The sequence below is a fragment of the Poecilia latipinna genome, unplaced genomic scaffold, assembly GCF_001443285.1.
Source record: "Poecilia latipinna isolate Pla-1442-1.1 unplaced genomic scaffold, P_latipinna-1.0 Scaffold115, whole genome shotgun sequence".
NCBI lineage: Eukaryota > Metazoa > Chordata > Actinopteri > Cyprinodontiformes > Poeciliidae > Poecilia > Poecilia latipinna.
In genome coordinates, this window is record NW_015112731.1 from 27,632 (window position 1) to 39,700 (window position 12,069).

General features: G+C 40.1%; 1 protein-coding gene across 1 annotated transcript in view; it reads right to left on the reverse strand.

The window, feature by feature from the left end:
- Positions 1-12,069, reverse strand: part of snd1 (staphylococcal nuclease and tudor domain containing 1) — a 190,478-nt gene that overhangs the window by 25,202 nt on the left and 153,207 nt on the right. Inside the window, exon 19 of the mRNA XM_015028139.1 lies at positions 921-1,044. Coding sequence (XP_014883625.1) covers positions 921-1,044 — 124 coding nt within the window. The remainder of the gene's footprint in view (positions 1-920; positions 1,045-12,069) is intronic.

The following is a 12,069-nucleotide window of genomic DNA, read 5'->3' on the forward strand; positions in this document are numbered from 1 at the left end:
AAAAAAAAAAAAAAATTTTTCTCCCCCCGTTAAAAAGGCCGACCCCCCCCCCCCCCCCTCTCTCCGATGTGGAGATACAGACTCCGTGTTTCCTGTTCAAAACGTCCCCCGACTTGTACTGGTGACATATGAAGCAGATTAACTTGTGTTTTGCCCTAAAAGCCGAACAGTAAGATGGAGGGCAACACCTGTTGTTGGATGAACATTTGGTTTTTAATTAGTAGCGTGATCTTTCTTTCCCCACCCTCACCTTCTTGACTTCTATCCGTCTCCCATGACCATCTGTGAACTTTAAGCACTCAAAGAGACTCGGAGAAGAGATTTTTGTATGTTACTGCTTGGAAACCGCTGCTTTGTAAGAGCTAATCAAAACACTGTAGGTGACTGCTGTAGATGGGCCACATGCTGAAAGCAAAATCCTTGGAATATAAGGTTGCTCAATCAACAAAGGGGAAAAAAATGGATATAAATAAATAATCCCTTTGGTTAGAAGTGGTGCTTTACAGGGAAATTTTAACTCCGGCTATTTATGTGGATGTTTTCCTGACACCACCGAAAACACACTCCCAGCACAAGTATCTCCCTGTTGGATGTCAAACTGATTAAGGAAGTCCTCTGTTCAGAAGTGTGCTGGAACACTGCGATCCACAGTAATCCCACCACTCAAATTTAAGGGAGGAAAAAGGTCAAATGCGTGGTTATAAGGAGCAGACTTTGCTAGGACAAATCGGTTCCCCATCAGGACACCTTCACATCTGATCCAACTTAAAATGGCGTGGATCTCACTTACTTCAGCATTTTGAAATGGCAGACATTCGGCTTTGTGTGCGTCTGACGCCTTCAGTAAGAATGATGACTAAGGTCGCAGGGAGCGAGGTTAAAAGTTTGCAAAGTTTTCGAAGACAGAAATGCACACATACCATTCACCGTCGGCGAACTTGGCTAGGCAGTAGTCCCCTCTCCGCGCCGAGTAAGACCCTTCAACGGGAGGATGGGCAGCGATCTCCGCTCTCATGGTTTCCATCAGATTCTCCAACTGGCCTCCTGATGGAAGCAGAGATGAGTGGAAGCTAAATTACAGTGTCACAGCATTACCGTTTCTCATATCTATTCTAGATTCATCTTTGATGCAGATTGATCGTTTCTCTATGACCCTCAAACAATATAAATTGACGGTACAGGAAGGCTATGCATGGAGTGTTATTGCTAAAGAAGGTAAATACTTGGCTTTTATTTTTGAGAAGAAAAGAATCTGACAATTACTTTTTATTTCACCCTAAGTGTGTGCTATAAAGCTGTTCCGACACAGCTGTCCAGAGAACAACGCAGCAAAGTTGAAACAATTTAAATAATTTGGTGTGCATTTGTTATATCACGCTGCTGCAAGAAGAGAGAGATGGGAGATTTTATTATTTTTTTTTTTTCCCATTTAAAGATAATTCAGCTGTTACAGCATAACACAAGAACAACCAGGTCAAAAGCAATCTTAGATCTAGATACTGACGCCAAAATTACTAAAAAGAAATACTTAGTAGCTTTTGTAGCTGCTAAGCCCATTAACACTATGCAGCTTATTCTGGTTTGACCCTGGTGGTGAAGTAGAGCTTTGAGTTAAGCCAGCTCTCACAGTGGGCCTTTATGGCCCATCAAGCCATTATATCATGAGCCGCAGACCCATTATAGTGGATTCAAGGTGAGAACGTGGCTGTCGATACGCAGGGAGACGGAGGAATCAGACAGTAAGCCACAGCTTCATGGGGAACCAATGACTGTGGTAAGTGGCCGCCTGATTTGCAACCATCAGCGCAAATTGGGACGCCGATTGTGAACGCAGAGGACGTGCGTCTTGACAAGGGCTACTTTTCAGCTGTTTTGAGTAATCCTCGCTTGTTCATCCCTGTTGGCAAGTGTTTGCCATTGGCCGTGTGTTTTGGTGTGGAGCGGTGTTGAAGTGTATGGATGCAATTACAGCAGCTAGTTTATTAAAGTGGCAAATAGGAATTTCCATGGCGATATATTGAGAGGACATTTTCACAAATCGGCCACCTGGAGGGGGGAGGGGTCTGCAGGCGGGAAGGCTAATTTAATGTGCGACTGATCTTCTTTATTCAGACATTTGGACGATAGCAAACCCAAGCAGGACCGATGTTCTGTTTATGTCAGCGCCTCACTCGAGGCATTAAAATTAAAAGAAGCTTCATTTCCAACACTCTACATGTTAACAGCAAGGAGCATTTTTTATTTTTTTTGCAGAACCATTAAATAAACGCAGCCGGGGTAGTTCTGCTGATGATGCATATTACTACCAAACAAACAGCTTGCAGGCAGACACCTTTCTATTTCTGTACAGCCGCTCCTGCTTGTCATTAGCACCTAATATTATTTATGCTGCTGGAGAACAAGAAAATATGAATAATGATGCTGTTTTCCCACAGTTATCTATGCTGAGACAGGCAGACAGCTGCCAACCAATAGCTCAGGAGACATTCATTTGCATGTCAAACTTGGAGGAGGAAAAAAAAGGAAGGAAAGCAAAGGGATTTAGTGAGAAGGGAAGTGGGAGGAGAAAACCGGGGGCTCGGGTTGATTTTGCATAGCGAGAGCAGAGGTGTCCAAATATCTCCCTGCACAGCCGCTGTGGAGCTGGTAGCTGACGAATGCAGACAAATAAAAACTGGTAGTTTTTCTTCAACGTCTTCTAACATATAAGCATTGAATACCTGAGACATAAACATGTTTTAGATTCTCATGGTATAAATAAACTTGCCATGTTCTTTTGGAGATTGATAGAAATTGCACTACAGGCTATTTTTATGCATGCAAGACGAGACTGAATATGAACCTTCTAATTTTAGAAGCAGCTGTGATTGGAGGCAATCTCAAAGCAGACAGATATCGACATAGAAATGAAAAAATTCTGCAACCACTTAAAATTCTTCATCTCAAGTTTTCAGGACCAAAATGTGATGACAATGTTTGCTCCCACAGGGGTAATAATTATTAAGCAGTCGGTAATCACCATTTAAGGGAAATAAACAGAACTAATAGGATTTATTGCCAAAAAAGCTTTGTTATAAAATTTGTGATTTATGTCCTAAGTCGAAACTGGACTAAAGTTAAATATGGGAGATTGGAGCTTTTTTTTCCTTTTTTTTAAAAATGAACCTCCAAGTTATTAAAGTGCAGATAAAAAGTCCTATGGTATGGTTAAGAACATGAGGATAAAATGAAAATAGGTCAGGATGAAACTAAGTGCTGGGTATGAATGCAAGAAGAGGCAAACTGGCTGGAGCCATTCTTGCATCACACACATGAATATTCACAGCCAGGTTGATTGTTCAATCTCTCAGGTTCATATGAATTTCACTTCTTACATAAAATATGATGGTTTGTAAAATAATCCTGATAAAGGTGCCTGTCAAACTGAAAATTTCTTTTTTTTTTTTTCTATATTTTTAGTATTTTGTAGCTTACCCTTTTAAGTATTACCACTGCTCAGGGTTTACCGATCTTTATAAATCCTAGACAATGACGTGAAATAAATTTGCCAAAGTTCTCAAGCTTGGGGTTCAAGTGAAAATGCATGTCAAACAGATAGAAAAGCAGGAGAACCAGGCAATCTAGCTGCACATTACTGGAACAAAAACCAACAAACGTCACATGCTGCAGGAGAAAACAGCAGCACAACGAACCAAACTGAAATGACTCGAGTCAACTTTTTTGTAAGAACAGAGCCTCTGTTAAATCCAGAAAAAGCAACAGTTAGGAAGTAGGAAGTACAGCAAGAACACGCTGTATTACAGAGGCTGAATCCTATTCAACGCTGGCAGCAGGACAACCAAATATCTGCTTGCAGAAGGGGTAAACCGTGTCAAACGTTGGTGCTCATTTTGTGTTGAAGCAAGAGCCAAAGCGACGATCCAAAAAGCAGCCAAACCAATGACTGTGCCTGATGCTCGCCAAATTCTTTTTATCCTCATCTCTTTATCCTTCTGTCTCCCCCCCAACTCTCCCCCATTCTGTAATTTGTTTATACATGATAATGGCTGCAGCTGTTTGTAAATCATATATAATTACTTTCTGAATGCCGAGCGCAAAGTGAAGGACCGATTAGGCTTTAAAAGAACAGAAATAATAGAGAACGCAAGAGAGGGAGAGAAGACAGGGAGGAGAGCGGTGGTGACGGTTTTACAGTTTGCTGGTGATCGTATTCGATTATCTTGCGCCACGCGGTGTGGAAGCGGAGACGAAGGGGTGGGAAGACAAAAAGCCAATGACAACAGTGGCTCAAGTGCCCTTTCAGCAGCCATCCCAAGGCTCTGGTGAATTCTATTAAGCTGTTTACAAAAGCCATTAAAACTCAGAAGGATAAATAATCGCAGTATGACAGACGCACAGGCTGAGGCCGAGAGAGCAGTGATTGCTTGTAAAAGCAGTCCAATCTCAAAATTTCAACATGTACAGCAAATTATGAGCCTAATTGCTGTCGATCTGGGAAAAACAAAACCTGTCTTTGGAAGTAGGCATTTAAGGGGATCTGGAAACAAATCAGAAAACTAATGCATTTTTTTATAATGTCAAACATCTCAGAATTCAGTGTTTATTGATATTTTATTACCAGCCGATAAAGGATGCCAGGATCATCAGGATAGCTTTGCCCATTCTTTTATGCAAAATAACTCAAATTCATTCAGATTGAATGGAAAGCATCAATGAACAGTAACTTTCAGGACAGCCAAAGTCTTGTAGCTGGGGCCTATAGTATGGCTCTGAAGATATTGGTCTATCTTTAGGGTGGCTGCCCGGTCTCGACTCAAGGTCAACCTCCAGTGTTTAACAATCCCTAACAAGTCTCTACAACCATTGCCCTGAATTTAGCGCCGTCAATCTTCCCATCAACTGCAACTCCCTAATGAAGAAAACTGTATCAAAGCTCGATGATGTGTATGGTGTTTGTTTTCCACAACACATTTGTACATTTGGAATGGAGTCCAATTTTGTTCTTGTCTAACTAGAAAACGGGTCTAACAAGAAAATTTTTTTTTTTAAAAATACATTGAAGTTTGTGGCTGTAAAGTGACAAAATAGTCAAAAGTACCATAGGTATGAGAATATTTCTGTAAGGCAGTGTCATTTATTAGGAAATACCTGAGGAAAAAGTGACAGAGTTGTTGCTCTAAAAAGAGACCCTGGAGGACTGACTGCTGTTACTCTAAATGAATAGATTGTCCATCATTTAACAGCTCAAACACACCCAGAACACACAACTGCTTGAGGTCTGCCAAACAAGAAACACAGTTGAGAGTTATATCCACTAAGGCTAGTCAAAGTAGAACCAGCACTCAGCTGGGGAATGCCGAGTAGAGCGCCAAGATAGGCTCTCCTTACCGACTGATGTTTTAGGAACTGCAACTTCATGTCACCATAACAAAACCAAATGATCCTAATGCTCGACACATACAGCTTCACTCCCTCTAGAGCGGGATATGAGATTTCACCTCATCTGAAACCCCCCACTACCACCAATTACCCTCCTCCGTTCGTTTCTTGCCAACAGTCTGGAGTCTTTTACAGCAAATTACTGCTTCTGTCACTGAACAATGTAAACAAAGAAGGCATCTAGTGGGTCTCTCTTGTTTCAGTCTCTCCACCTTCTTTTTCTGCCACCTGTAAAGGCTAACTGGCTGAAGCTCTGATTTAATTGTCCAACTGACTTATTTAAAGGTCCAAAAATACCAATGGGATAGGTTTGTATTCTCCAAATCAGTTCAAATGTGCACACATTTGGCCAGTTTTGAAGAGAACCCCTTTTTGAACCTAAAAAGAGGCACAACGCTGTGAAAAATGCCACTCAGTCATTTCAATTTAGGTAATGCTTCCAAATGCTGACATTAGTGTGAATCAAGCTTGCTGGAGCGGCGAAGAATGGGCGACGCTCATTTTCCACCTGAAATCAAAAGCACCCCGGCTCAGACCGACAGCTGAGCTGACCTTTTAGAAGCTAACTTGCGTATCTGATTTATCTACAGACACCTTTAGAGAGGAGAGATCATCCAGGAAGAGTCTGACCTCTAACCACCATGTCCTCTACATCAAGAGAAATCTAGGGAAGAAGAACGGCAGCGTCGGCTGTCAAGTCTGCTGCAGCTTTCACTCACATTGCACCCGGAGAGTATTTACAGGTCTTCATTTTTTTCCTTAGTTTGCACTGATCATCCTGCAAATGTTTCTAAAGCTGGAGATCAGAAAGTTGACTTACTAAGGCATGCACCATCTTTATATAAGGTCTTGTTGTCGATTGTGGATGTCAGAGCAGAAACAAAGCGATAAAGTTAAAGGGATTGTCTTAGAGACAGGACTGCGTCAATGGAGGGGAAAAGTACAGAAAAAATCTGAAGCACTGAAGGACTCATCAGGAACAGTGCAGTCTGTGAACCACCAGAACTCCTCTTTGAATTGAAAGGATGTGTTATGGAATCTTCTTCTAATTCAAGACCCCATGAGGAATAAACAGAAATGTAAAGCCCATATTTCTCTGGAGTTTTACTCAACCTTGCAAAGAGAGAGATCAAACAATAGAGTATAGACAAACAGAAGTTTGAGCTCTCTCTCAGCTGAGCAGGTTAGAAATGTATCTGGATAAATGTGACATTTTATGGGGTTGTCCAACTCTGAACCATCACAGAAAGTCACATTCTGACTGTAACCCAAAGAGCAGCTTGTTCTGTCTTTCTAGAGGTTCGGACTGGTTTTGCAGTGCATATCCTTATCACAGTAGACAGGCAGGCAGTTTTGCAGAAGGGATAATAAGAAATTCACCCAAGGGCAGACCACACAAACACAAGAACTTCCTGTCTGAATGAAGCACAATTTTCCAATCAGAGCTGATTAAACATGCCTGTCCGAGTAACCATCGCGCTAGAGAGACGAGAACTTTCATCTGCAGTACTCCTCCAACAGGCCTGCGTGGCAGAATGAACAAACAGAAGGCAAAACAGATTGGGGGGAAAAAGCCCAAGTATATGGGTTTTTTACTCCAAACTTGTAGCACTGAACTCTGAAGACTCTGAAGTGAAGAAAGTTTTTCTCTTTCACAAAAACTAACATCAAATATGTAGCGTCAAATGCCATGAGTAAATGCAGGTACCAGCTTGGCTGCTTTATTTAGTAGGTATTCGATCAAGTGAGACCTATAAAGTTTAAAACCCAATTGAAACATGGGACTCTAAGAGGAGAACGGACCGATGGACTCAACGTAAAGACTTCTAATTAGCAGTTCTCATCCATTTTGTCAGCCTGCTAAGGTACTGAAACAGAGCACTTGATTCTTTTTTCATGGCATTAATTCTAATTACATCCAATGTAAAATTTAAATTAATATGGTTCAACAGCTTTAGCATGAACGTAATTACATACACCCTACGATAACAGTATTGCAATTAAAACCATTCTCCTTTAATTTGATGCGACCACTAAACTGTTCACCGTAATCATTACAACAATAGCCACATTTAGGCTTTTCCATCACTCCTTTTGTCTTTAGCCAGAAAGAGGAGTTCATTTTTCCACTGTACAATTGGTTCCTTTATTATATTGGCGTAATTAGACTATTCAACTCTTACGATTTACCTTTCTAAAAGGCTTACAACATAAGACAAATGATCTCTACCTCTGGCTTGATGCCCACTGTAATAGACATATGTGAACCAAAACAATTTTTATTAATTGCTTTAAAAAAATAATAAAAGGAAAAAGGCAGGAATTTATGCAGCTTTATGTAAACCTTTTCTAACTATTAATCCATCTCCTTTTATTAAGCTTTCTGCTACAAAGTAATAATCACTTTGCTTCCTTGACATAGCGTCCAATTAGAGGGCAATTCATCTTTATCAAGATAAAATGCGGTACTAATTTGAAGGTAGTATTTGTTAAACACCACAAGTAAGGTGCGAGGACAAGTATTAACAACATCGAGACCACATAAAACAAATTAAAAAGTCAAAGAAAAACTAAAAATTTCAGGCGACTAGAAAGGGAGCTGCGATCTGGCCGTGCTGCTCTATCAGTGGCTGGGTCCAGCATCATTAGGTGAAGAACAGCTGCTGTGTGTAAAAGGTAGAAGTGTGAATAATGTGGACGGAGTGGCACCTGGTTGGAAGGGGAACGACTCCACTCATTACGAGTCTGTATTGGTGCCAGGGAACAAGCTCTAGACAGCATGTTCAGCCAGCCGCACTGCAGCTGAGGTTTGGTGTGAGCGAGAAGTGTGTGTGAGTGTGTGTGTGTGTGTGTTTCTGTTTGCTGGTCAGGGTCAGGCCCAGCAATTCAGGACCATGGAGGTGACAACAACGTGAAGTCCGGAGCAGGTGGGGTGAGTGTATGTGTGTGTGGTGGGTAAAAAAAAAAAATAATAAAAAAATCAGAGCGCAACCTAAAGGAACGCTGCCCAGAAATATAATCACCACATGAGCACAGCTGATTAAGAAAAAATTAAAAAGTATATTGGTGCTGAGTCGGCACCACATACCACAAATTAATCAGAGTCTGGTATTCTGGAATCCCAGAGCTCAAAGTTTGGCTCAAAACCTCTGAATCAAGAAGTGATGTGTAGCGATGCCTCTGAAAGGACACCGCATGTCAGCACTCACCTGTCACTCAAAGAGCTTATACTTTTAATTATATATTACCGAGTCTCAACTCTGCTGGACGGAGAGTATTTTAGGAGCCGGCCTCAACAGGCCGGTTTTAGTCACCTCAACTTTAGCATTTACTCAGATCATGAGCCAGGCATGAAAATTGAAATAAGATCCCAATTTAATCCTGAAAAACAGATCGACGGGAAAATGTGGTGTCTAATATTTAGCTTGCAATCGCTCTTACCTAGTTTGGACTATTTATAGAACCACTTAACATTGAACAAACTGGTTGGTAAAACAATATTTAAAACAGCACTGTCCTAAGAGTGATGGGTGGTGCTCTACATCATTTAATTTGAACCATTTTCTAAGATAAATTTGCCTTTCTTGAAAGCCAAAAAAAAAAAAAAAAAGGAAAAAACATTTTGTCCTTTTACAGCCAGATGAGCAGCAGTGTGCAGAAACAAGTGGGAGATGGTCATTGTACACTCCGTACATCCAGTCACTCCGAAAGATTAAGGATAAATCGTAAAAGCAGCACGGTGGAGAGTCGCAAAACTTTGGTCCGTTTTGAGTCTGACGAAATTAATTTTCCACCCAACATTAATCCACTAATAAGTAATTACTGTACAGTTAACACAGAAAATAAATCTTCATTATGTTGAAGTACTGCTGGATAAAAATATATATATATAACGAGATGTGTTAGAAGCATAAGGACGGAGCATCTTCCTTCCTTAGAAAATGAAAGCGAGTCCAGTCCAAAGTGACCAGGATGAAAGGTTCCCTCTTCCAAGTCTGAGGCTATTTTTGTTAACCGGACTGCTTCCTGTGGGTCAACAATATGTCTCTGCTTCAAGCAGAGGAGTTAAAGCATCTTTTGCTCTTGTTTGCATGTGGCGTTATTAAGGACAGGGAGCTGGCTAGGAAAATTATGTCCTACAGTACTGAAATGTGGATTGTGACCCCATATCTGATCGATCTGATCTGAAAAGTTTCTAGGATCCTTGAAAGTTTTCAGGATACATCCGCTGAAAGACAACCCAGAGTGAACCCTGATCTCACCAGAGAGACTACATATCCCTTCTCATCTGGGAAAGCCTTGAGATCCCCAAGAATTACCCCAGCAGTGTCACCGAAGTGAGGGACATTCGGCTTTACCTCCTTGACCCATTACTAAGTCAAACAGAGCGGAGTCTTGTCTGCAGTGAAATAAGTGTATAGTCCATATCCCATAGGAAACTAGAGCTTAATACGACATCCCTGAAGTGTATATTCTAGCTGCTGCAATTCTGGTTTCTACCCAGAAAGACTCCAAACCTGCATTTGGATTGTTTTTTTTTTTGTTTTTTTTACTAAGCCTGCTTCCAGCAGAGTAATATACTACCAGCTCTACATAGTTCAGAGTCGTCTCCCTTCATGTGTCTGGAGTGGCCTTTTGTCTCAGAGTGTCCAAGGTTGCACAGATCTGTGCCGGCTCCCTTCTGACAGTAATTACATATAGCCTCCAGAGAGGAAATGGCACACAGAAGGAAAACAGGGGGATCAGAAACGGCACCACTGAAGCAAAGGGGGTGGGTTGAGGAGTTGAAGTGCGGTAGAGGGGGGTTTGAAAACAATAAATGACTGCTTAACAAGATGAAATCCCAAAATAAACAGGATTACAGATCAATTTCCTAAATCTTCTGGGAAAATCTATTCCTAATGTGGAAACAATCAGTTATCAAACAAGTGTAAAAATATTCACATGTGAAATTGTTTTGTGGGGGTTGTGATTAAATGCAAATGATTAAAATGGGGAAAAGGGTCAAACCTGTAGCAGATACAGGACCCATGAGGGAAAATGACGCTGCAAGCTGCTGGGTTTCTGACTGCATTTTAATAGCTCAGAAAAATAAACTACTTTAGAGACCGATGCATGAACTTTAACATCTAGAAAGCTCTGAAGGCTTTTCAGCAGCCACTCATCTCTACAGTCCACAATAAATAAATAAATACACCCAACTTTATTACATAGACACAACTCCCTCAGGGTTAATGGTTTGGAAACTGGCTCTAAATATTTATGGCGATGTTCCTTTTTCTCCTTCCTCATCTTCTCTGTTCTACTTAAACAAGTGTACAACCAGCTGAAATTGATGTTTCTCTGGCTTTTTTTCTGCTGCATTACTCATTTTTACTTGCGCACTGCGAAGCCATAGATATGTTAACCAGCTATAAATTTTAAGGATTTTTTTGTTCCATTTTTGTTTACGCTTCCTTGCTCTTCTGAATCATTCTCAATTCATTTTATTGTATTCTCTTCCCGTGAGAAGTATATTCGAATTCTAACATAATTTTTCTTTGCATCAGTCTGATTCCTGGAAGATTTGATCTCTTTCTCTCTCTTGAATGACAAATTACATAAATATAGCCAAGGTGGCTAAAAATCACAGCAGGCAGGTCAAACATTAACAAAAATTTAAATCAAAAACTTGCTGCAAATTTCTAAAGTGGTGCATTTCCTATTCTGTACTTTAAGTGTTTTTTTTTTTGTTTGTTTTTTTTATACATACTTAACTATCAGGTACCAAAATGAGCTTTTAGCCACCAGCCGTGCCTGAAATTGCACATTGTGTAAATGCTTTAACAATCAACGATTTACGGTAATTTTCTATAATAAAGCAATAACTATATATTCTTAGAAAAACACAAAAGGCTTTTGGGAGTATGAAAATCGAACAGCAGTGGGTCCCTCAGTTGATTTGGTTTGATCAGGATGTAAAATCTGTCAGATCAATCATAACCACAGTTAATGGAAATGTAAACAAGCTAAAATCTTAAGGACACTTTTGTTAATACAGAACATTTTTAGCTTAGTTATGTTAAAAAGTGTATATGTAAATAAACACTTTCATAAAAGGTTGTGAAATCGTTTATTTATAGGAATCAAACTGAAGGAGACTGGAAGAAAATGAAGGGTGGATGTAGGCCTGTCACGATAACAAATTTTGCTGGACGATTAATTGTCTAAAGAAATTATTGCGATAAACGATAATATTGTTTCAAGACCTTTTGACACTGATTTAATGGAAATGACTAATACATGCGATTTCCTGATATTTATTTTCAAAATAACACACAACATTGGAACTGATAAACTAAATAAACAAAACAACCAAAAATAAAACGGATTCTCAGTCTCCATTAACAAAAAACGTACTTGAATAAAAACTAACCAACATAAAGACAAAGTGGAAATAAATACTACATTCAATGAAGTCTGTATTGCCCTTCAGTAATCTCTAGATTTAAATAGAGAAAAAAGGCACATCCGACTTCCTAATGCAATAGTTTAAACTACACCATTTTTTGCCCCTATTTTCCCCTTATGACAATCTTAGATCGTTGGCCGATCTAACCGATCACCCTGCAGTGTGTGGTGGGTTATGGT